Source organism: Grammomys surdaster, unplaced genomic scaffold (assembly GCF_004785775.1).
Source record: "Grammomys surdaster isolate TR1022 unplaced genomic scaffold, NIH_TR_1.0 373, whole genome shotgun sequence".
Taxonomy (NCBI): Eukaryota; Metazoa; Chordata; class Mammalia; order Rodentia; family Muridae; genus Grammomys; species Grammomys surdaster.
In genome coordinates, this window is record NW_021604792.1 from 5,125,407 (window position 1) to 5,152,149 (window position 26,743).

Sequence of the window (26,743 nt, forward strand, 5' to 3'; positions counted from 1 at the left end):
CTCTCTCTCCCTCTCTCCCTCCCTCTCTCTCTCTCTCTCTCTCTCTCCCTCTCTCTTCCTTTCTCTCTCTCTCTCTCTTCCTTTCTATCTTCCTATCTATCTTTTTTAAATACCAGGCTAAGTCCAGTTATTGCCTGGGCATGGGGCCATCCACTGTAACATATTCCAGCCCCAGCAAGCAGCAGAACTCAGCAGCTTTGGCCATGTGGCTGTGGCTTTAGAGTCAAGAAGGAAAGGGACTACTGGGCCATTTAATGCTGGTTAGCTGGAGCTAGGAAATTAGTGGTAATTAAAAAGAGACCAACATCATCACTGAGACAAAATCTTGGGGGAAGTGTTTTCTGAGAACACAAAGAAGCTGTGTTCCAGAGATAGGCAAGGTTGTACCTCATACTGCAGCTGAACTTGGTAATGTGTAAGAGTCACCCAGGTGGTACTGGTTTTGAAGGTATAAAGAGTTCTTGAAGAACAGCTGAGGCTTGGCACTGTGAGAGGTCATGGAAGGACATTAGTGAAGGCGCAGCCTCAGTTGCAATTGACAGCTCAGGACTGAAAGGGTCATGCAAAGGAGCTGAGGCTTGGCACCATGAAGAGAGCCTATGAGAGGCTATGGTGAAGCCTCGTTGCTGTGGAAGACCTCAGTGTGTTGGAGATGCCAGTACTATGGGATGAACACAAAGAACAGCAACATCAGTGGGAGTGGATCAACATGAGCTTAGAGTGCTACAGAGGGCAGAGCTGGAGAAGTGATGCCAGCCCTTTGGAGGAGCCCAGAAGATTATGTGTGGATCCCAGATAATGAAACAAGAAGCTGTGAAGGTGAAGTTGGAGACCCCAAGATGTTAGAGATGCCAGAGCTGTGGGATACTGTAATAATTAGGGTTCTCTAGAGTTACAGAACTTATTGATAGTCTCTATATAGTAAGAGAATTTGTTATGACGATTTACTGTCTGCAGTCTAACTCCCCAACAATGGTCAGCTGTGAACGGGAAGTCCAAGGATCTTGTGAGAGTGAGTAGTTGCTCACTCTCACAAGACCAGTTATTTCAGCTGGTCTTCTGTAGAAGTAGGTTCCAACAAATGTGCTGGCAAGTAAATGCAAGCAGGGGAAGAGTGAATCTGCCTTCTTCCAAAAGGTATGGCCCAGATTAAAGGTGTTTACCTCCACGCCTGGATGTGGGAATTGTGTCCCAGGCTGACCTTGAACTCAGAGACCTCCTTGCCTTAGTCCCCTGGGATTAAAGGCGTGTGTACTACATTGCCTGGGCAGTTGTGGCACATACCTTTAATACAGGCACTCAGGAGGCAGAGGCAGGTATTATCTCAAGAGTTCAAGGCCAGCCTGGTCTACTGAGTAAGTTACAGGATAGCCAGAGCTACACAGAGAAACTCTGTCTTGGAGGGTGGGGTGGGGAGGATGGGAATGTGAGTAACAGGGCTAGAGCACTAGCTCAGATCATGGAAGGAGTAGGAACAAGTTACCATAGCAACACCGCTGAGGCACTTACTCCTGCTCATCCTTGTAACACTAAGACCCCACAGAGTTTGCTGAACTTTGGTGGTTTTGATACCCATTTGCTGCTAAGCACTCACTTGATGGGCATTTAAAGGGAGGAGCTTCTGTGACCAAGGCTGAGAGTAGCGTTAGCCTATGAACCTGAAGATAAATGTCTAGAGGACACCTTGATGCTGAATCCAGTTAGCAAAGCAGCCATAGAAAGAGCCACTGCTCCAGGCCCATGACCCCCCAGGTTTAAAATACCAGATTCTCTACTGCAAACCTGGCCTCAAATCCAGCAAGCAAGGGTTTACTACTGTTTCTGTTTCTTTTGTTCTTCTTTAGCACACAAGGGCCTCACTGTGATACTTTTATTTGTGTTGTTCCAGTTCCCATTCTATTGCTGTGATAAGACACTATGACAGAAGGCAGCTTCAAAGGGGAAAGGATTTATTTGGCTTAGACTTCCAAGTCACACTCCATCACTGAAGGTGGTCAGGACAGAAACTGAAGCAACAGCTTGAAGCAGAAACCGTGAGGAAGGCTGCTTCCTGACTACTCAGGCTCATCCTTGGGTTACACATCCAGGAAATGTCACCACCCACAGTGGGCTGAGCTTCCTACATCAATTAAGAATCAAGACAATCCCTCAAAAACATGACAGTGGACCAATGTAGACAATTTACTCAAGTGAGACTTTTCTTTCAGACTATGTCAATTGACAGTTAAAGTTTACAAGGACACAAATATAGCATTACACACCACTATCCCCTCAGTACATTCTTCTCTCTTTGTGCTAGTCCCCCTGTGACCCTGAAATAGTCCTGTTGCTTTCATGCCTCATATTTCTCAACGTTTAGCTCTTTTAAAAGATATAAAAGAAGCTGGGCGGTAGTGCACACACTTTTAATCTCATCGACTGGGAGGCAGAGGAAGGTGGATCTCTGGGAATTCAAGGTCAGCCTTGTCAAAAAGTGAGTTCTAGGACAGTCAGGGCTATACAGAGAAACCCTGTCTCAGAAACAAACAAACAAAAAGAAAAAAAAAATTACACTTTGGCAGTTATAAATGTCTTGTCACCAAAACGCCTAGGTGGATTCATCTGCTGCGGTCAATTAAACTGTGTGCTAAGACATATGGTCCTAGCGTAAATAAGTGGCCAAATCTCTGCTAGGTTTTCAAGTCTGTTAGGTTTTAGAGTTTTCCTCCCAAAATGAGGACATGTTCAGAAGGGGAGTCCTGGGATCTTAGGGGTTTTCCAGAACCACTTGACCACCAGAAGAATTTGATATTTTATCTTACATTCAAATTTAAATTAGATGTGTTCCACATTTTGTAGGTATTTTAACACTATTTTAAGAGACATGTACCAGGGCTTTTGAGATAACATAGCAGGTAAGGGTGCCTGCTGCCACGTTTGATCTCTGGGACCCACAAGAGTATAAGGAGAGAACCAACTCCTGTAAATTGTCCTTTGACCTCAGTATATGAGCCCACCCACAAATAGAATGCACAGACACACACCATTAATAAGTAAATAGATGTGAGTCAGGCAGAGTGCACATATCTTTAATCTTAATACACATGAGGCAGAGGCTTGGAGGAAGTCTGGGTTTGAAACACGCCTGCTCTGGTCTACATGGCACATTCCAGAACAGCCAGGGCTAAGGAATGAGACTGTCTCAAAAATAAAGAAAAAGAAGCCAACCAAACAAACAAACAATGAACGTACTAGAAACTATGAGAGCAAAGCATTAGAATATTTTAAGACAGGATAGCATGTAGCCCATGATAGCCTTAAACTCATCATGTGCTGAAGCTGGCCATGAACTCTTGACTCTACTGCCTCTGTCACCTGAGCCCTAGGATTAGAGTATGTGCTACTACACTCAGTGTCTGCGATACTGGGAGTTGAACCAGGGACCTCGAATGTGCCAGGGGCCTTTACCACTAAACTATGTCACCAACCTTCTTAGTTAATTTCAAATCGGTTAAAAAAAAAAAAAAAAGTCTTCAATGTGCCTTCCCGGCTGGATTTGTTCTTGTAATTCTTTAGATCAACTGACATCAGCTCACAAGTAAATTAAAACAATTGCCATTAGCACGTGCTCATTGTAGATTTGTAAGAAAGCTGTGCTTTTGTAAATTCTATACTTTTTGAAGATGTGGCTCATCACTTAAGAGGACCGAAAGCTCTTGCAAAGAACTCAGGTTTGATTCCCAACACCAACATGGCAGCTCACAACTGTCTGTAACTCCAGTTCCAAGGAATCCTGCATCCTGCACTCTTTTCTGGCCTCCTTGGTTACCAAGTACACAGTCTTTGCACACACACACACACACACACACACACACACACACACACACACAAAATGCAGGCAAAATACCATCCACAAAAATTAATTAAATTTTAAAAAGTATACTTTTGCCGGGGAGTGGTGGCACACGCCTTTAATCCCAGCACTTGGGAGGCAGAGGCAGGTGGATTTCTGAGTTCGAGGCCAGCCTGGTTTACAGAGTGAGTTCCAGGACAGCCAGAGCTACACAGAGAAATTCTGTCTCGAAAAACAAAAAACAAAAAACAAACAAAAAGGGCTGGAGAGATGGCTCAGCGGTTAAGAGCACTGACTGTTCTTCCAGAGGTCCTGAGTTCAAATCCCAGCAACCACATGGTGGCTCACAACCATCCGTAATGAGATTGGGTGCCCTCTTCTGGTGTGTCTGAAGACAGCTACAGTATATTCATAAAATAAATAAATAAATAAATAAATAAATAAATAAACATTTAAAAAAAAGAAAAGGAAAAAGTTTAAAAAAAAACAAACAAAAAAACAAAAACAAAAAAACAAAAAGTATACTTTTGTCATCCACGAACTCTCATTATGGCCAAACAAAAATCATCCTTATTTTCTTTTAAACAATTTGTCATATAAACAGAAGTATCATCTGAATTGCCGCCTTTGTTCTTTTCTTAACTGACAATTTCTTTTCCCAGAGAGGCCTGGTCTATTTTGACTATGATCCTAGAATCCTAGAGGGTTGCCGTGAGTTCAGGATCAATCTAGATTGTAGAGTAAGACCATGTCTCAAAACAACAATGACAAGACATGCACTCTCTTTCCTCTGAAGCCTTCTCATTTCATCTCAGCCAGGGTGCCCAGTTCTTACAAAAGTTGACGTGACATAAAGATATAGCACGCTGTACTATATATATCATTTTCCCTTGGCTTCTGACACAGAACCTCAAAGGCCTTTTGAACTTCCAGGGAGATACATCTCTCTTGTGATAGGAGTGACTCATCTTGGACCCTATGATAGCCTCAGAAAGACCAACCGTGTGATTATCGGATTAGGTGGTTGGGACTTTGAGTTAGTCACCCTAACCGCTAAACCCTACAGGGCCATGGTTTTAGCAATCATGCCCAGCACTAAAGCACCACTAAAAACTAGACATCAAAGCTCACTGGAACTTCTGGGTTGTCAAACACAGCAGTGGGCTAGGAGGGTAGCTCATCTGGATCCTGCGAGCAGGAGTCATGGAATCCCTCGGTTCCTTCCGCCCTCTGCTCTATGGATGTCTTCCAGTAACTTCCTGAGTTTTGTCCTCAACAAGAAAACTACCACAGGGAAGCATTTTCCATGAATGTTGTCATGGCTTATCAGAACTGAGGCAGTTATGGGAACTCTGAATTCCTTCTAATGTTGGTCAGGTTGCCGGCAGCAGAAGGGATACGAGAAGCAGGACCCCTAGAGTAGATTCCAGAGACTGACTGGTGAGAGCAAAGCAGTTTTCTAGTTGCCATTTGCAGAAAGGCACACCAACATAGAGAAAAGACAAAAATGGCTACCCTGTGGTTTTCAAGTCCCTGATTGAGAGACATTTCTGCTCTCTCTTCTCCATTGGCTGGGATTCCAATGAGTTACAGTCTTTATATTCTTCTCCCCAAGTCCCCACCCTACTGCTTCCATAGCAGAGCCCTTATCTAATTACTCTCCCAGAGTGGATCATGGAAGCCAGGTTGGCCTCAAACCTGTCTCAGTTCCTTGGCCTGGCCTGCAGAGTGCTGGGATTTCAGGCATGCACTATGCATGGGCTGGGGTTTTGTTGGTGCTGTTGGTTTTGAGACAGGTATCATGCAGCCCAAGGTGACGTTAAACTTACTAACAGGCTGACTTCGGGCCCCTCCCCTTCTTGCCTCTACCTTCTCAAGCTGCAGTTGCAAGTATAGACCACCACAGGAAGAAATGAACTTCTCCTAAAGCACGGCACTTCGTCTATATTTACCAGTCATTTTTCAAGCACTGTTAAAAAAAGAAAGGAAGAAAGAAAGAGAGAAAGACAGAAAGACAGACAGACAGACCTGGATACGTCATCTATAAAGAGAGACACTAAAGCCAGACATGCCTGTAGTCCCAGCACTCAGCCGACCAGCATGGGCTAGTGAGTTTCAGACCAGACTGGACTACTGAGATAGCGCTGGAGAAAAACTGGAGTAGGAATTTGTGCAAAATGTTAGGGAGGAAAACAATGGGTCAGCCTCAGAAAGCTAGTGTCAACACAAAAGAGAGCTATTGGGATTGGGGACAATGGGGACAATGGCTCAGTAAGCAGAGAGCTTCCTATTATTTGATTCCCATCACTCATAAACCGGGTATGGTGGTGCATACCTATAATTCTAGCTCTTGGGAAGTAGAGCAGAATGAGTCTAAAGCCTTCTCTCAAGACAAAAAAAAAAAGAAGGAAAAAAAAGAAAGGAAGGTAGGAAGGAAGGAAGGAAGGAAGGAAGGAAGGAAGGAAGGAAGAGAAAGAAAGAGAAGGAAGGAAGAGAAAGAAAGAGAAGGAAGGAAGGAACAATATTTGATACTGTCAACACTAAATGCTAGATTAAACAGCTAATCTTGAGGCCTTGAAGAATGAGAGTGGAATTTTCCTGAAAGCTGCTTGTAGGCAGCAGGAAGGCACGTCCTGTTCTGCGCAGAGATGAGCTGACCTACTTTGAGCAAGGAGGCCAACGCTGACCTTGTTTCCCACACCTTCAGCTGAGTGAATGTTGACTCACGCTTGAGAAAATGAACATAAGTCACAGGCTACAGACCATCAATTTAGAGTGTCACAGCAAGCTGTGTGGTAACTCACACTTGGAAGACTTGCCTTTGGAAGGCTGAGGCAGGAGAAGTGCTGTGGTTTTTTTGAGTCCATTCTGAGCTACAGTGTAAGACAAACTCAGGCTAAGAGAGGACCATGTCTGGGTTCACAGTTCCTACACAGCTCCTGGTGTTTTTTCACTTTGGAGCTGAAAAACCTATGTCCCTGAAAAAAAACAATACGTTCAAAATGTGCTTCTCTTGAGCCAAGTGTGGTGTCACACCCCTTGAATCCCAACCCTTGGAAGAACGAGGCTGGAAGAAGATCTGTGAGTTCCAGGCAAGCCTGGTCTACACAGTGAGTTCCAGGACTACAGAGAACAGCTGTTCTCAACCTGTAAGTCAAGACCCACTTTCGGATCAAACAACCTTCTTGCAGAGGTCGCATATTGGATATCCTGCATATCCACTATCTCAGCTATGATTCATACCAGTAGCAAAATTATACTTAGGAAGTAGCAACAAAATAATTTTATGGTTGAGGGTCACTACTGCTAACTTTCAAGCCTAGAACCAACAACTGAGGTGCTTATTTAACATATCAAAGCGGTTCTGGCAGCCAGGTTCTCCCAGCATCCCTTAGTCCCTACCATTACCGAATATGGCTGATATACCCCGCCCCATCCTGAACTCTCCGGCCCAGGGGCTGGGCTACTTTTCCCACAGAGGCTGTTCCCTATATAATCCAGACATTTGGCTACCTGCCCTATTTTGTGTAACTTCGGCCTCCTGTCTTCTGCACCTGGTTCCCTCTCTCCCGCCTTTCTCCCCCTCCCCATCTCCCACATGGTTCCGGATCTCGACCACTGTAGACTCTCTCAGATGTGCCTGCCTCTGGCTATGCTCTCCCACAAGACTATAATAAACTTTCTCCTCCACCTTACCTAGGAACACTCATGTCCTTTCCTTTTTATTTCTTTTTTTCATTCAACCACAGCCTGATAAACTGTATTATAGGGTCACAGCATTGGGAAGGTTAACAACTAGTGACATAGAGAGATATGGTCTCAAAAAAAAAAAAAAAAAATCTAAGATTCTACTGAGAATGTTGAGATGAGCTCCTTGCCTGACTGTGACTCTTTTCAACTAAGCTTGAGTTCTTTGGTCTCTTTGAAGTCCTGACTCGGCTCTGTGTCTGCTGAGAACTTTCTCAACCCCGTATCCACCGTGTGAGGCCACAGTTCACCTCACCTGTATCCACCTCGCGGAGCTACAGTTCACCTCAGCAACATATTGGAGAGCTCGTCTGGGACTCTGACCATGATCCCAGATGCATTAACCAAAAGAATTAGTGCACGCGCAAACTAAACACAAATTTAAATACATGAAAAAGTTATGAGTGTCGATTAACTGTTGTGACTGAAGTAGCTGCTGTGTTTTGCTGACACAGTGTTGCCATGGGTTCCCAAGCCAGACCAGGAGTGGTAGAGTGTTACCCATACCCTGAGCATCTCTCAGAGATTCTCCCAGGAGTGGGGCCTGCTCCCTACCCAAATCAGGCTTGGGCCTTCTCACCTCCATAAAGACAAAGGCCTTGTCTCGATAAGGCCAGTTTTCCCCACTAGAGAATAAGCTTCCTAGAAATCATGTGAGAGTCAGTCTGCTAATCAAGCTGATAAGCTCGGAAAGTCCCTGCCCCCACTGCTGCACTTCCTCCTTTGACCGTTTGTCTTCCCCTCCGCCTCCCTGACTTGAGCTTTATAAGCTAGCTCTGCAATCTCATTTATTCTGGCCCTACTCACTGCCACCTGAGGAGACACTGCTCCTCCTCATCCTAAGGCCACCAAGGGCCCAATTGCCAATGGGGATGGAGGATACACATTGTAAATTTACTCAGACCATCATCTGAGACTAATGTAATTGTCATCGTTATAGTCTTCTGCCTTTAAAAACCCCATATCCCTGAGCTTTGGCATAGAGCGTCTTCTCGAGGCACTAGCCCACTCTTGGTTGCTGAACAAAAATAAAAGAGCATTTATACCGCCAATCATCTTAGTAATTGTGGGGGTCAAAGCTAGATGTGGTGGAGCATGCCTTTAATCTCAGCATTCTGGAGGCAGAGGTAGGTAGCTCTCTGAATTTGAGGTCACCCCGGACTACAAAGCAAGTTCCAGGATGACTAAGGTTACACAAAGACATCCTGTCTCAGAAAACCAAACATTAAAAATGATGATGATGATGATGATGGTTGTGGCCTGAAACTTACTCGAGTGGATAATTTTATCTGAGTGTTCATGTTTTTAAAATCTCAGTTGTTGTAGGTTGATAGAAGCTACAGACACAGAATCCACAGATAAGGAGGACCAACTTATTTACTTAGTTCATATACTCAAAGGTGACCAAAAATACAATTGATTTATGCTTACCTATTATTCAAACATTTGCTATTGTTTGATTTTTCTTTTTCTTTTCCTTTTTCTAGTTAGCCCTGGGTATCTTGGAACTCATTATGTAGATAAGACTGAACTTTAATTCAAAGAATCCAGCCTGCCTCTGTCACATGCAGATAAGCATGTGGAAATACCACCTGGTTGTTTAAATGTATTAATCATATAAACATAGGAAAATGTAAAGAGCATTGAATTTTTGTCTTAGCTTTGTCATCTTGACACAATCTACAGTCATCTGAGTGGAAAGCCTCAATTTAGGAATTGCCTAGATCAAATTAACCTTTAGGCACGTCTGTAAGGAATTGTTTTGTTTATTGATGAAGGAGAGCCCAGCCCACTGTGGGTGGCACCATTCCCTTGGAAGGTGATCTTCAGCTATATAAGAGAGCCAGCTGAGCATGAGCCAGAGAAAGCAGTGTTCTTCCATGGTTTCTGCTTCTAGTCCCTGCTTGGGTTCCTGCCCTGACTGTTCTCAGTGATAAAACTATGACCTGGAAGTGTAAACCAAATAAATTCTTTCTTTCCCAAGGTGATTTTGTTTGGTGTGTCTTGTCACAGCAACAAAAAAGGAAATTAGAACAGCTTTAGTTCTTAAAAATTCACTGCATATTAGGGAGAGGTAGGATAGATTCCTAATTCCATTTCTGAGGAGGCTAAAGTAGGAAGAGTGGTATGAGTTCAAGACCAACCTGAGCTACATACCAAAAGTCCCTGTTTCAAAACAAACACTTCGGAAAACAAAAAAGAGCCACTAAAATGGCTCAGTGGATAAAGGTGCTTCCTGTATAAGACTGGCAGCCAGAGTTTCATCTGCAGAACCCATATAAAGAAAGAATCCACCCCACAATATTGTCGTCTGACCTCCACATGCATTCTATGACATGTGCATGTGTAGATATGATGTATATATGGCCCAAGATAATAATATATAAATATTTCTTTTGAGTCTTTTGTTGTTGTTGTTGTTGTTGTTGTTGTTTTTCGAGACAGGGTTTCTCTGTGTAGCCCTGGCTGTCCTGGAACTCACTCTGTAGACCAGGCTGGCCTCAAACTCAGAAATCCACCTGCCTCGGCCTCCCAAGTGCTGGGATTAAAGGCGTGCACCACCACTGCCCGGCTTGTGGCACACTCCTTTAATCCCAACACTCAGAAGGCACACAGATCTCTGAGTTCAAGGCCAGCCTTGATTAACTCTAATCTTAACCCTGTGTCCCAGGACAGCCAGAGCTGTTACAAAGAGAAACTTTGTCTCAAAACAAATCCAAAAAACAAACAAAACAAAACAAAAGACATTGGATTTTACTTGTTTGTGTTATATACAAGAAGTAATCCATTAATGTGGGAGAAGTTGTACATGTGGGAGAGGGAGAAGAAATACCAGCACTCTATGTACTTTCTGTTCAATTTTCTTGTGAGCCTAAAGCAAGTATCTCTTTTTTTAAGCAGTGTCATTCAGAATAGCGGCAATCAGACACCTATGTAAGGTTGTCCGCGATGGCGACAAGTGGCTGGCATGGCAGAAGGAACCGGAAACTAAGAGATTACGTCTTAATCATCATAAAGCAGAAAGGGCACACTGAAAGTAGAGCAAGGCTTTGAAGCTCTCGAATCCAGCCTCCAGTGACCAATTTCCTCCAGCAGGGCCTAACACTGAAACCTCCTCAAATAGAGCCTCCAACTTCAGGTCAAGCACTCAGGTCCTGGAGCCCGTGTGGGCATTTCTCATTTAAATCACCACATGCACCCTGCAATCAAATGCTGTACAACTGAGCCACGCCCTTAGGTCCACCTGAATGTGAATGGTACCATCTCATGGACTAGAGGTCCAGACAGAGGAAAAATGAGATCATGAGCTGACTGCAAACATATGACCGTCTGTCTCGCACTCTACAGAAATGACTAGCCAGCCATGCGGTCCCCCAACTGTGGTCCGGGATGAATCCTTCCTCCCTTAAATAGTTTTTATCGAACATTTTTTCAGATCAACAAGAAAAATACCAAGAGTATCTTTTTTTCTTTTTCTTACTTCTGTTTTTTGTTTGTTTGTTTGTTTTGCCGCAGTATCTGAAGAAGGCATCCCTTTAAGCTATATGTAGCCAAACTCAGTTCCAAGGAACATCTGTGTGCACTTCTGGGAAACTGTCTTTAGAAAAGTTTGAATATTCCACACACCCTCCTTTTTATTAGCTAGAAATGTCGGCATATGCTGAAGAGTTCATTTTTGCTGTGTTTTGCAGGTGTTATAGATGGGGTTCAGGCCCCACATATTCTGAGCTTCATGCCCAGCCCCTGAATGGATTCCTAGTGGACGTAAGATTAAGTATTGTTGATACCAATTCCAGGAATTGAAACAGTTTCTCCAGGAATTAGAGAGGGCAGTTTGAGAGGCTCAGCAAGTAAACAAACTTCCCAAAGTCTGGGAAAGATACAATTTACAGGACTAACTAGTGGCTTACTCGGGGTCATGGAAGCGGTCAACAGCTGCTGGCTAGGGGAGGGGACTCACCAGCCATGCTGCAGTTGGAGAAAAGAAAATCTGATGAGTTGAGCTATATAGAACATTCTCTGACTTGCCAAGTTACCTGCTAGGTGTGCTAAGACCTCCAGGCTTGTAGCTCTCAGGGTGGTCATCTGTGTGGGGTGAGCTCTGAGCAATGTGCCTGCTCTGACTTGTCTGTGCTCCTTTAAGTAACCCCAACAAATCAGTGGTTCAATAAATTGGTCTTTGGTATAATCATTATTTTGAGCTGTTGCAGGTTCCAATTTTGGGTGAGTAGGTGTGTGTGTGTGTGTGTGTGTGTGTGTGCGTGCGTATTGTCTTGCCTTCAGACAAGTACTGAAAAATGTGGTACTAAACCTGACACCCAAGCAAATGATGCAGTATAATATCAGTATCAGAGAACTGGGAATGTGGTACCAAATGCTTCTCCACTTTAGCAGGCTCAGGAGACCACATGCTGACTGAGGTTGTGAATTTAGAGGACATAACGGGAAATATTAATAGTTTTCATGTGCAGCGGCTGCTTCATCACACTAAGCCTGAAATACTAGCAATAGGAAGGCAAGAACAGAGATGGAAGAGACATCACTTGGCTCAAAGAGCTTCTATGGGAGGCTCAAATGTAAAATTGGTCATTTGCACCCCTGCTGGGATAAAAGGACAATAGATTTGTACCTCAAGATGGAATTAATTCTGTCCAGCAGCTAAAAACTGTGATCTTAGCAGGATAAAATCTGTGTTTTACATCATCATACAAAAACATTAAGTCCCAGAAACCAGTAGAGGTCTTCTCTCATTTAAGTCTGTTTTCAACAATTTTAAAATAGTTGTCCTTATACTGAAAGCAAAATGGATGAATGGGCAGATGGAAAACTACTGTGAGAAACTTTTGTTGTTGTTCCTATCAAAGTTAGTCTAGCAAGTACCCTTCTTTTCTTTCCCCTCCCACTTTGTACCAGTTAGCCAATCATATCAACCTGTCAGGCTGAGCACCCACCAGTGGGATGAGGTATAGTCACACCTACATGAGGAACAAAAGACGGAACCATCGGCCCAGTATGCTTGCTAAACTGCTTTGGGCCTTGATGTCCCCTTTTAGTGGGAAGAGTGTCCTTACCAAGCTGCTTCCACTTTGTTCGTGTACTTCACTAGGATTATTCTTGTCTCTAACAATACAATAAGTAAAACATCAGTTTTCAAGCTTAGATGTAACTGCTTTTAGCTGAGGAATTAACTGAAAGTATGTTTAAAAAAACAAAACAGAAACTATACTTGGAACAATTGTATTGAATATAAAAATCTATGAGTATATTCAAGGCTTAAAGAGCTCCCCAAGTCTGAATAGGTAGAAAGTGAAAGGATTTTTACACTTGAAGAGTACCTTGGTGATCCGAGTAATACCAAGGAATAGCACACATTGTGAAGGAGACCTCACACAAGACATTTATGTGGGGTGTGGGGTCAGAAAATGGCGGCTGCCTTTGAGCAGGAATGGAGACAGCAGCAAACAGGTCATGATGGCAGGCTTTATAGGGTAGGTATGGGGCATGAACATGGAAACGTGTCCCATTGACCATTACTGAAGACAAGGCCATTGGCTCTGAGTCACTGAAGGTTTACTAGGGGTTAAGGAGCATGTCGTTCTGGAATGTGGGTATCTCTCAGTTGACTCACAGCTCAGGGGCTATACAACAGTGCATTACCTAAGATCATCACAATTCTTCAAAATTGGACCCAGATATGGTTGTGGAAAATGTTGCTTAAAGAGGAACTTCTGAGACAGCAAACCTAAGGGAATGTGTTAGTCATCTGTGTCTGTCACAACAAACCTCTGGCTCGGGAGCTTTAATGGTAGAACTTCACATGCTCTTGGTTCTCAGGGCTGGGAGTTTTGGTTAACGAATGACCAGACTTCATCTCTGTTTTCTGGTGGCTGTATCCTTAATGTGTCTTCACATGGGCTCTCTATATTGCACACATCTCTAGAGTCTCTTCTTATAAAGATATTACTCGTGCTGGATTCGGTACTTACCTTTGTACACTTAATCTCCTCCCTAAAGCTACTGTTTCCAAAAGCAGTCACATGGAGGTTAGGGATTCAACATAGTTTCCTTTCATTCTTCCTTCCTTCCTTCTTTCCTTCCTCTAACTCAGAATGGCTTCTTGGATGACCCTGAATACCTAACTCTTCAGTCTGCAACTCCCAAGTGCTGGGATTACAGGCAAGTGATCACATCTTGCTTCAACAGGGATTTGTGTGCAGCGATGACTGAGTAGATAAAAATGTGTGATGCACAAGCCTGAACCTAAACAGAGATCACTGGAGTCCTGTTGAAAGCCAGCCAATGCAGCACACATCTGCTGCAGTGGCAGCAGCTTAAATCATCACCCACTGTACCAGGTGTGCCACATTTCTGTGGTCACTATGAGTTGTGTACCAACTTGTGCACTCTTTAAAAGGTCATGGCTAGCTCGAATGTATGCTGTCTCTCTCTCTCCCTCTTTCTCTCCCTCTCTCTTCCTCCACCTCCCTGATTCCTCCTCTCTTCCTTCTCCTTCACTCCTCTCTCTCCCTTGTTTACCATTTCTTGATCTCTCCCTTCCTCCCCACTAACCCTTCCCTCTTCCCCTTCCCCTATTCCTGCCCTCCTCCCTCTTCTCCCCTTTCCTCTCTCCCTCATTCCCTCTTTCTTGTTCTCTCTCTCTCTCTCTCTCTCTCTCTCTCTCTCTCTCTCTCTCTGTGTGTGTGTGTGTCTGTTTCTCTCATCCTCTCGGTCTTGTTACACTTATTCTCCATGCCTCTTGATCTCTCTTTTGATCTCCAACCTCCCTCAATAAAGCTCTTGCACTAGATCAGTTGCATGGTGTGACTTTGTTGTGTTTCTTGGCTCCAACCCACCAAGCTACCCTTTTGACTCCTTTGTCCTAATACTAGCTAACCTAGAGTATCCAATCCAGCAGAAGAAAACTAAGAACCTTGCCTCAGAAACAGACGGTGGCTATGCTTGCCTGCTTCAATCTGACTCCTGAAAGTTGTCTTCAAGCTTCTACACCTGTACATACATAAACATATACATCAAAGGAATTTTGAGTGGGACACAATTTAGTCACCAACAAGGACAAGAAATGAACTGCTCAAACAGACCCAAACATGGAAAAACTGGTACTGTGGGGTCCTGTCCCTCCCTGCCCTTCCCTTTTTCTAAACTACTATATTCCCCACTAGACTTATTATTTTTACACTTACTCATGTCTGACTCATTTCTGATGCTGACCACCAAGGTCTAGCTTCAAATTTACTTATCTGGCTACACTGACAAACACGTTCAACCAGGGCTGACCAACTCTTCCTAGCATGGACTTCTTCCTTTTGCCACCAAAATTGCTCCTACAGAATTACCTCCTGCTCTTTCTGGATTCAGATTCAGCCACCCTTGTTAGCATTCCTTCTAGGCTCCACCCTACAGTTACCTGGCAACAGCCAGGTGTGCCTGACTCACTGTAAATGGGGTTGTTTGTCCCCTCTTCACTCTCTTACTCCTTTTGTTCCTTCTCTCCCCATTCCCTTCCCCCCTCTCTCCACATGGTCATGGCCAGCCTCATCTATCTATCTATCTATCTATCTATCTATCTATCTATCTCTGCCTTTTTCTGTCTCTACAACATCCTCAACTCCCCTCCCCATGCCCTAAATAAACTCTCTTCCATACTATATCCATCACAGTGGCTGGTACCTCAGGGGGAAGGGATGCCTCAGCATGGGCCCACAAAGGCACCCCCTTCCACCTCACCATACTGTTAGTATTTTGTCTAAACTGCACCTCCACAGTTACCTGGCAACAGACAGGCATGCTCCTCCCCACAGTTACCTGGCGACAGCCAGGTAGGCCTGCCCACTATAAAAGGGGCTGCTTGCCTCCTCCTCTCTCTCTTACTCTCTTAATCTCTTGCTCTCTTGCCTCTAGCTTCCCCCTGTCCCCTCACCCCTCTCCCCTTCCCTTCCCCCTCTTTCCATGTGGTCATGGCCAGCCTCTACTTCTCTCTCTCCTCTCTCCCCCTCTCTTTCCCCGCCATCTTCTTCTGTTTCTCTCCCCCCACCTTTGCCCTATCTCCTGAATAACATCCCCTCCCCCAACCATTTGGTCTGGTGTTGTCTGTTCTAAGCTGCGCTGAAGTCTAACACATACCATGCCTATACCAAACATACCCTGGTTCTTTCTTTCTTTTTATAAAACACAACATGGGTGACATGATTTGGATTCGAACCAAGGTTGGTTCAGCCACAAGGCAGAATACTATCACTGTAAGCCACGTGCTTGGTGATCTCTTTGTGTTGGAAACTGGTGCTTGGGTGTGGTCTGTGTCTAATCAAGAAGGGAGCTTTGGGAGGCTCATGGGTAGTTTCAATAAATGAGTTAATTCCATACAGAGTGAAAGAAACAAAAGGCAGTCTAACAGGTTAGTCAAGGAAATTGCTTTCCAGGCAGGAAGTAAGGGTGTGGCAATTTCTAAGGAACACTGCCAGTAGATATTAGCTTTTTTTTTTTTTAATATTTTGCTCTCTTTCTTCTCCCTTCTTCGCTCCCCTTGCCCTCTCTCTGTCTCTCCCCATTCTCCTTCCCTCTCTTCTCCCTCTCTTATCTGTCTCTGTCTCTGTCTCCCTCTTGTTTATTTGGCTTTTCTTTTTTTTTTTTTGAGACAGGGTTCTATGTAGCCCTCAAAAGGCAGCCTGTGCCTTCCTAATGCTGAAACTGAAGGTGTGTGTTCAACTACTTCTGCCCTCACCCCTCCTTAAATACAAATTTATTGTCTAACATGCACAAAACCTAGTGCCGTGTCTAGAACTGCAAAATCTAATAAATAAGCAAATAAAAAATAAGGAGATCAAGTTTTATGTCTTTATATAAAGCAGCGCTAATGTACTGTGTATGTAGAATGCACTTGTTAGCATACAGGCGATTCTACTGGCCTGCCCCCAAGGATCTAGGATCCATTCAGTCATCCCTGCCAGGGGCCCCCCTCCCCCTTCCCCAGGTGGGTATGGTGACAAAAGGGTCCCCAGCCACGCCAGATCTCTCTCTCTTTCTCTGCCCTCCTGTGTCTCTCTCTGTTTCTGGCATTCCCTCTCTCTATGCACAACTCCCTCTTTTCTTTCCTGCCCCCCCCTTCTCTGGTCAGGACTCTGCTCCCTGCCTGTCTACATGTCCACTTGTCTGCCTCTATCCCTTCCCCATATCCCCACTCCCTTCCCTCCTGCAGCAAACCTCTTTGACGCCAGATCTGTTGCAAGGCATAATTTCTCAGGGCTTGGACCCAAAGGTCCCACCCACTTTGCTGCATTATATTTCATAAAATTACCTATTGTTCCAATTTCTATGACCAAATATCTGACAGAGAGAATTCATTTGGCTCACAGTTAGAGGGGAGACAGTCGATCAAGACTGAGAAGGTAAGGGGGTGCAGGTGACTCTCTGGTGGCACAGGCACAAAGCTGGAAACGCCCACGTCACTCCCTCACATCTGAGCAGAAAGGAAAGAGAAGTTTTGATTGTTCTGCTATCACATCCAAGAACTTTGACTGAGCAGAACTGGGAGCCAGCACTGTTGAACAGCAGCGTGTACCCTCCACCCTGACTGTCCACTGCTGAGAGATTTGTTTCCTGGGTAATTGTGGATCCTCTAAGTTGATAGTCAATATTAATATTCATCACTGTTATAAAAACACAATGTTGCTAGGGCACCTTCAGTGGGCTGAGCCCAGGTGCACCCCTGAGAAACTGCACCACGCCACAGATTTGGTATAAGAGAGGTTTCCTGGGGGAGAGGAGAAGAGTGAGGACTTGGAAGGGGTAGAGACAGCAAGAGAGCCTTGAGGGCCTAGATGGAGCATAGAGGGAGAGAGACAGGGCACTGATGGAGCCACCAAAAATAGAGAAAGCTAGGGTAGCAGCGGATCCTTGTATTTGCTGCACAAACCTGCCTTAGCGGATGGTGGCAGGTGATAACATAAACAGTGGCTAGGTGCCTGAAAGCAAGCCAATGGAATTGCCTGTACACTAAAAATCATAACCTGTTTTCTGTCCAGAAGGCAGATGTGGTTAATAGCCTGGTGACCTTGTGCTATCTGGGTGGCCCAAAACACCCAGATAGATAGGATCTGTCATCATGTAGCTCTGGCTGGCCTGGAACTCTGGCCTGGAACTCACAGAGATCTACCTACATCTGCCTCTCAAGTTCTGGAATTAAAGACTAAAAGAATGTACCACCATACCTAGTGTGATGGCTTGTATGTACTCTTCCCAGCGAGCGGCACTAGTAGAAGGTGTGGCCCTGTTGGAGTAGGTGTGTCACTGTGGGTATGGGCTTTAAGACCCTCATCCTAGCTTCCTGGAAGCCAGTATTCTGCTAGCAGCCTTCAGATGAAGATATAGAACTCTCAGCTCCTCCTGCACCATGCCTGCTTGAATGCTTTGTTCCTGTCTTGATGATAATGGACTGAACCTCTGAACCTGTAAGCCAGCCCCAATTAAATGTTGTCCTTATAAGAGTTGCCTTGGTCATGGTGTCTGTTCACAGCAGTAAAATCCTAACTAAGACAGAAGTTGGTACTAGGAATGGGGTATTGCTGAGATAGGCCTGACCAAGCTTTTGTTTGGAAAGCACTGGAATGCTTTAAGTGAGGCTTAATGAGCCTACCTGGTAGGAACATGGAAGACTTTGTTGCTGTGAGTGATTCGAACTGTGCAGACTTGGCCCAAAAGAGTTCAGAGGAGAAGAGTTTGAGCATGTGACCTAGAGACTGTTTTGTGGTATTTTTGTGAAAAATGTGGCTGCATTTGCCCTTGTTTGAAGAGTCTACCTGAGACTAAGGTAAAAAAGATTTATATTAATTGCATTGACAAAGGAAATCTCAACAAAACCCAGTAGAGACTTTGTTCTCTGGTTAAGTCTCATGAAAAGCATTTTGAACAAGCATAGCAAGCTTAGAAAGGAAAAATATAGAATATATGGTTTGAGTATTAAAGGGGCATCAGGAAATGAAATGGAGCTGAATCCTGTTTCCAGGATATTAAATTGAATTAAGGGAGTGGTGACCTTGGGGCAAGATCCCACCCAGCTAAATTTAGGGCCAGGCACTGTGCTACATACCTTTAATCCCAGAAGACAAAGCCAAGTAGATCTCTAAATTCAAGGCCAGTCTGGGAAAGAGCAAGTTCTGGGTGAAGAAAAGCTTAAATCCAGGCATGGTGGTATATACACCTTTAATCCGGGGAGACAAAGCCATACAGATCTCTGAGTTCAAGGTCAATCTACAGAGCAAGTTCCAGGAAAACCAAGCGTAGGCAGTGAGGGAGTTAGAAAACAGAAAGCTGGTGATAAAAAAGGGGGAGGGGGATATTCCAGCCCCAGCAAGCAGCAGAACTCAGCAGCTGTGGCTTTAGAGTCAAGAATGAATAGAAAGGATTATTGGGAAATTGATGCTGGCTAATTTGAGCTAAGAAATTAGTAGTGATTAAGAAGAGATCAGCGGGGTTCCCGCGCGTCCTCCGAGTTCTCAGCTTTTCGGGCCCTGGACCCTGAAGCATGACTGTCAAGAAGATCGCGATCTTCGGTGCCACCGGCAGGACCGGGCTCACCACACTGGCGCAGGCGGTGCAAGCAGGTTATGAGGTGACGGTGCTGGTTCGAGAATCCAGCAGGCTGCGGTCAGAGGGGGCCCAGCCAGCCCACGTGGTGGTGGGAGATGTTCTGCAGGCGGCAGATGTGGACAAGACTGTGGCTGGGCAGGATGCTGTCATCGTCCTACTGGGCACTGGCAACGACCTCAGTACTGAGCCCCCCCTTTGCCCTCGGCCCCTCCCTGCACCTCGGTCTCCAGCACCACCCCCGCCCCCAGCCCCACCCTTGCCACCCCTGCCGCCGCCACCACCGCCACCTGCCAGTGACAGCCACTCTCTGTCCCCTCTAAGGTCCCACTACAGTAATGTCCGAGGGCACCCAAAACATTGTGGCAGCCATGAAGGCGCATGGAGTGGAGAAGGTCGTGGCCTGCACCTCGGGTGGGTGGTGAGGTCATAGAAGCGGGGCTGAACTGGGAAGGGGGTGAGTACTGAACAAGCAACCCCCAGACCTCTGAAATACGGTATTAAAGCTATCCCAAGTTAAAAAAAAAAAAAAAAAAAAAAAAAAAAAAAAAAAAAAAAAAAAAAAAGAAGAAGAGATCAGCATCACTGAGGTGAAATCTGGGAAGTGTTTTCTGAGAGTACAAAGAAGCTGTGTTTCAGAGATAGCCAAGGCTGTGCCTTGTGCTGCATCTATACTTGGTAATGTGTAAGAGTCACCCAGGTGGTACTAGTTTTGAAGGCATAAAGGGGTCATGGAGAACAGCTGAGGCTTGGCACTGTGAGAGGTCATGGAAGGCCATTAGTGAAGGTGCAGCCTCAGCTGTAGTTGACAGCTGAGGACTGAAGGGGTCATGCAAAGGAGCTGAGGCAAGGCACCATGAAGAGAGCCTGAGAGGCTATTGGTGAAGCCTAGTTGCTGTGGAAGACTCCAGTGTATTGGAGATGCCAGTACCATGGATGGTCACCAAGAACAACAACATCAGTGGGAGTGGATCAGCCTGAGCTTAGAGTGCTACAGAGGGCAGAGCTGGAGAAATGATGCCAGCCCTTTGGAGGAGCCCAGAAGATCATGTGTGGATCCCAGATATTGGAACAAGAAGCTGTAACATTAAAGTTGCCTTGGAGACCCCAAGATGTTTGAGATGCCGAAACTGTGGGCTCTCTGCAGAGGAATGCTAACAGGAGTAGAAACGGCCCAGGAGAAAGAAGTTTGTTGCAGTCAACAATGATGAAAAGGGAGGTGGAGATCTGAGGACTGCTTTGACATCAGAACTGGAGATGCAGAGATTGGAGTTTGCTCTGCTGGTTTCCTGTTTTGCTTTGGGGATTACAGTTAAGTGATTGAATGAATCTCAGAAGAGACTTTGAACTTTGGGGTTTTTTTGTTTTTTGTTTTTTTTGTTTTTTTTTTTGAGACAGGGTTTCTCTGTGTAGCCCTGGCTATCCAGGAACTCACTCTGTAGACCAGGCTGGCCTCGAATTCAGAAATCTGCCTACCTCTGCCTCCCAAGTGCTGGGATTAAAGGCATGTACCACCACTGCCCGGCTTGAATTTTGGATTTTTAACATTGTTGAGACTGCTATAGCCTACGAGGGCTTTGGAAGTTGGACTAAATATAATAATAATAATAATTATTATTATTATTATTATCATTATTATTATTATATTGCTATGGGTAAGTATGGCCCCCATAGACTCATGTGTTTGAACAAGCCTATGAGGGCCAGGGAGTGGGATGTAGTGGTTTGTATATACTCAGTCCAGGGAGTGGCACTAGTAGAAGGTGTGGCCTTGTTGGAGTAGGTGTGTTACTATAGGTGTGGACTTTAAGACTCTCATCCTAGCTGCCTAGAAGCCAGTATTCTGCTAGCAGCCCTCAGATGAAGATATAGAACTCTCAGCTTCTCCTCTACCATGCCTTACCTGGACACTGCCATGTTCCTGCCTTGATGATAGTGGACTGAATCTCTGAATCTGTAAGCCAACACCAATTAAATGCTGTCCTTATAAGAGTTGCCTTGGTCATGGTGTCTGTTCACAGCAGTAAAACCCTAACTAATACACCTGGCAACACCTTATTTTTTTTCCTTTCTTTCTTTCCTGTCATTCCTGGGGACACAGTGCTCCTTCTGTAGGTGTCTCTATCCACCCCAACCCCTTTTGCTACTTCTGTAGGTCTTCACCCTCCAGATCTTTGTGGGAGAGGCCTACCAGTCTCAGGAAGGCTGCAGCACAGAGTGGCAGGTATAATCTCCAGAGGTGGGTGGAGGTTTAAGATGCTCTTATCGGTAAGGTGCCATAAGAAATGTCTCCAGTCAAACTGCTCTTTCCCATAGGCTCTCAAGACTTGATACACTGTGTGTCAGTCAGTACATGAAGGTTGGACACCTTCTTGTCTTCCAGCTAAGGTCATTTGGGCCTTTGGACACCTTTTCCAGCCACCATCAATCCCTCCTTAAGGAGTTTATAGTTGGCAAGCCAAGTCCTCTTAGGCATTATCATTGTGAGACTACAGGGTCTGAGGCAAAGGACAGAAAGTCACTTTGTACCTCCTTAGGCACCTTGCGCCTCCATCTTGCTGGTCAGCTAAAGATTAAGGAAGTGTCTGGGAATACCATAGCCAGCAGAGTAACGACCCATCAGAGGCAAGACAGTAGTAGCCAGTGCTTATTCAAACTTTGGAGTTCTGGCCCTTAATAATTTATTTGAAGCATATTCCTATTTAAGCACAGTACAATCTGGTGAAATTTTTCCTGGTTAGTAACTAAATCTCAGGTGCACAATAAAGCTTAAAACACAACGATATTGCAACTCTCTGTAATGTGCATATTGCATCTTTCATAAAGATAGGTTCTAGTGTGGTGAGGATCCATACCCTGACACACGCACCACCCTACCTATGGCAGGCAGGAGAGTGGGCCACAAGTTCATGAGAGTCAGAGAGCTGGCCCTGCCCCTCCAATTCTACAACATTTGGGAGAGCAGGCCCTGTACCTCTCCTAGGCAGCACAACAGAGCTGGCCTTGCTGGAATGGGTACAGGTGAGCCAGTCCCAAGGACAGAAGAGTGGAAGAGCTGGTTCTACCCCTTTCTGGTTGAGGCATTGGATGAGCTAGCCAGGGCAGTGCTGGAGAGCTCACCCTGGTGGTGTGGCTTTGGGAGAGCTGGTGGGATGACTAGCTTAGCCAACACCCAGGTCTGAATCCAGGGCTTTGTGTTGGCCCACCCCAACATCTACCCCATCTATGAATTGCTGGAGCACCTGGAGTGGCCAGTCCTACAGATCCAAAGCTGCAGGATTCCCATGACACAGGGAAACAGCAGGATATCTGAGAACAGTCCCCATGAGGATATAGTATTGATGGTGTAGCAGGAGCCAGAGGCCTCAAACCAGACCAAAGACTCATTGTAATGAACATTTGCAAGTAAAGTGTGGACTACAGGTATACTGTGGGACACACCGTGACACACTACAGCTTCCACAGGAGAGATTTGTTTCTCCTTTGGGCAGAAGCTTGTAAGGCAGGTACACAGAGACAAGGAGATGACTGGGATTGGGATATATGATATGAAATTCACAAATACAATGTTAAACAAGATGGTTTCTAGAGACCAGACCACACGTGACACTGTCCATCTTGATGGGTTCATAGATTTACAAGCTCATGATAAGGGTCTGGGGAAGATCTAATGTGGTCTGTGTCACACAAATAAGTGCAATGTCACCAGGCTATTAACCACATTTGCTCCCAGCCTTTTACGTAGGAAACAGATTATACATGATTCCCTTTGAAGAGACAACACTGTGAGTTTAACGTTCCTGGTTCCCCCAGGTCTTATCTGTGAGCACAGATCTCAGCGCTTCTCACAAAAGATGACCTTGAAATCACCTGTGCCTCTCAATTGCTGAGATTATACTTGTGTATCATAGTAATACTGGGAATCAAACCTTGGACCTATTTATTTTTATATTTTTTTTTTCTGACAGAATTTCACATAGCCCAGACCTCAAATTATGGATATAGAGGAAGATAACCTTGAACTTCTTATTTTTCTGATGCAAAATCTCGAGTGGGCTAGGCCTATTGTGAAGTCGTTATTTAAATCACCAGGGTAATATTTGTGTAGGAAAAAGCCCATCTGGTGTGATTTGCATAGGTCATTTGCTCTTCCTTAGAGCAGATATGCAAACATTCTAAAGAAGGGTACTTGTAGTGCTGTAAATCTATTGTCGTAAAGAAACACTATAGCCAAGGAAACTCTTAGAAACCATTTAATTTGGGGCTTGCTTAGCGTTTTAGAGGGTTAGTCCATGTTCATCATGGAAGGAAGCAGATAGGTGTGGCCCTGGAGCAGTAGTTAACAGCTTTACAGCATAATCCACTGGCACCAGGCAGAAAGAGAGAAACTAGGCCAGGAATAGACTTTTGAAACATCAAATACACCCACTCAAACAAAGCCACACTTCCTAATCCTTCCTAAATAGTTCCACTTACCAGACACCAAGCATTTAACATAGGAGCCTATAGTGGTCATTCTTAGTTAAACCACCATAACCTTGAATCCTATTCATTGCTCCGGTTGGCTATATAGGGAATTTGAAGCCAGCTTAGACTATATGAAATACCTTCTTTGAAAAAGGTGTATGCCAGGCGGAGGTGGTACACGCCTTTAATCCCAGCACTTGGGAGGCAGAGGCAGGCAGATTTCTGAGTTCGAGAGTTCGAGGCTAGCCTAGTCTACAGAGTGACTTCTAGGACAGCCAGGGCTACACAGAGAAACCCTGTCTCAAAAAACCAAACCAAAAAAAGAAAAAAAGAAAAAGAAAGAAAGAAAGAAAGAAAGAAAGAAAGAAAGAAAGAAAGAAAGAGAGAAAAGAAAAAGGTATATGTGTGTGTGTGTGTGTGTGTGTGTGTGTGTGAGACTCTTCTCCTTTTTTTGAGACAGGGTGGCCAACTATAGCCCTGGCTATCTTAGAACACGCTGTGTAGAGCAAACTGACCTCAAACTCACAGAGATCTGTCTAACTGTGCTTCCTTAAAATTATGTCCCACCACACCCAGCAAGAAACCTTTTCTTCCAAAACAACCTGCATAATGAACAGTGGTGGTATATTAAGGCAAACTGAGAAGTTACTTAGTGTAAACTATCTAATGACTGTCACTTTGTTAGGCAGCTAGACAGAACAATCAACGTTGGGATGGACTCTTTCCTCATAGTGAGTTCTGAATCACATTTGTGGTTTCCCTGGTAGCATTCGGAAGGGAAGGTTCACAACCGTCCCTTTTAAGATATAAAATACCATATGAAAAAGTGGCAGTTTCAAGGCTTTGTTGAGGCTAATTAATGTGAACTATTTCTTCCCCATCAAATGAATGCAATCTGAGTTCAGCCTCAGGCATTCTGATCTGCTCCAAAAATTGGAATATTGCATCCTACTCACCCTCCTTTAAGGGTTCATGCAGTGGGGCTCAAAAGTCACCTGTCTGAGAGACATGCATCAGGAAAGCTGATTCAACTTGAAGCCATGCTAAGATAGGGAGAATAAGTGTTCCCTTATTAAGACAGTGAATCCTTCCATAAGCTTCTCCCTGGTGCAGGAGTTTGCAGATGTTCCCTGATAAACCTACGTGCTTTGCAGAGCTCTAACTCAAAGGACATAACATTTCCTTCTTCATGTCCCACAGATTGAATCTCGATGCCCAACTTACAAAGCATGACTCACCAGGTATGGTTGTCACACTGTTAATACTGGTGGATCTCTGTGAGTTTGAGGTTATCTTAGTCTACATAGCAAGTTCCAGGTCAACCAAAGCTACAGAATGAGACGCTGTCCCCAAAATGGAGTTGAGGATGACTCTTCTTCCTTTTCTCCACCTCTCTCCTTCTAGCAGCTATGGAGATTTATAATTTTTTCCCCATTATCTTTTTCCTAAATACTACAAAGATGTGCTGAGGTGGCTCAGTGGCTATAGGTGCCTGCTGTCAAGCCTCACACATTAAGTTTAATGATCAGGACCCAGATGGTGGAAGGAGAGAACTTCTGGACTCTACATGTGCACCGCTGCATATGTGTGCACACACATATATGTATACACACGAGGTAAATAAAAATATAATTAAAAATCTTTAACTAATAAAAAATTTACTTGAACTTCCTCTAAGTCCATTTCTAAATTATTTTATTAATGAGACTAAGAATTCAAAATATCCCTGGAGGAATTTCAATGTGTCGGTACAGCTTTCCTTCACCTCTGTCTGTGAAAGCCTGGTTCACTTTGACATATTAGTTCACCTTACATAACATTGTTGAGCTCAACTTGTGATAATGCCTCCAAGAGAAACTCACCCAAGAACTGCTGGTGAGTTCCTGCTGCCTCTTGCTGCCTCCGAGGCTTCACATCAGGCAAGTTGGCAAGCCTTGTGGTTCCTTCCAGACGACTGAAGTTGCTGGTTCGTGCCTGGTATCTGCCTGCCTAGAAGACTAGTCTGCAACTGCTGATTTGTTTTTGGTGTTTGCTATGGACTGAACTGCTGAGAAAAAAGATGGAGTGTGGGTCCCCAGTTCCAGAAGGTGTCCCACAATGATCTCCTGGCTGAGGACAGAGTGAGAGCAGGGAGGGTCTGCTACCGTCTCTGCCGCTGCCTCTGCCTGCGTCTCCACTGTCCGTTGGTCTCCGGCCAGGCCTGGTGTGAGAGGTCTGGGCCAAATGGTACAGAGTGTGAGCAGGGAGGAGAGATTGCCTGCCCCCACTGCTGCCTCTGCCCGAGACTTTGCCGCCGCTTGGTCATTCTCAGGTGCTTCACCTGTCTCTCAGCACTGAGCTGACCCGGGCTGGGCTGATGGGAAGCCGGCTAGCTGGCAAGGAAGCAGCTTGGTGCCTCAGGAAGGTTCCGGGAGAGCAGATCTCTCCCCAAGTATTACAGCTCTAGTGTTACAGCTCTTGCTACAGAAACTCTCAGACACCAGGATGATTCTCGAACACACCTTTATTTCTGCTGAATAGAGCCCTTATATACAGTTTCAGGGCGGGTTAGGGTCTGGCAGCAGATAACGCCTATTGGCTTGGTCTGAGAGCTTGGAGATACCTCATCTACACGTGGGAGAGCCTGAGGCACTGTTCCTGGTGACTGATGGTCATAGACGTCCCGTTGGAAGGGGCTGCAGAGGGCTGAAGCTGAATGAAAAGAGCCAGGGCCTGGGGGCAGAGCTGAACACCTGCGGTCCTGATAAAGGTCCAGGGTTCAAGACTTGCTCAACCAGGCACCCAGCTGCTTCTCCCAGCCCAGCACCCTACAATGGAGCTTGCTCCCAAAGAACTATTGCTGAACAGGTCGACTTCCCCCGTGTCCTAATAACTTTTCTCTTTCACTCCTTCTTCTGGGTGGTGTGGTCTAGAGTAGAGGTTGAACCCTTATTAAAAATAGGTTGCAGCCGGCAGTGGTGGCGCACGCCTTTAGTCCCAGCACTTGGGAGGCAGAGGCAGGCAGATTTCTGAGTTTGAGGCTAGCCTGGTCTACAGAGTAAGTTCCAGAACAGCCAGGGCTACACAGAGAAACCCTGTCTCGAAAAACCAAAAAAA

At 45.1% G+C, this 26,743-nt stretch overlaps 1 protein-coding gene across 1 annotated transcript in view; it reads left to right on the forward strand.

Annotated features, from left to right (window-relative positions):
* The first annotated feature begins 19,062 nt into the window (after positions 1-19,062).
* LOC114632375 (flavin reductase (NADPH)-like) overlaps positions 19,063-26,743 on the forward strand; it is a 25,294-nt gene continuing 17,613 nt past the window's right edge. The window contains exons 1-3 of the mRNA XM_028780904.1: positions 19,063-19,362; positions 19,505-19,594; positions 21,336-21,448. Coding sequence (XP_028636737.1) covers positions 19,119-19,362; positions 19,505-19,594; positions 21,336-21,448 — 447 coding nt within the window. The 5' untranslated portion in view covers positions 19,063-19,118. The remainder of the gene's footprint in view (positions 19,363-19,504; positions 19,595-21,335; positions 21,449-26,743) is intronic.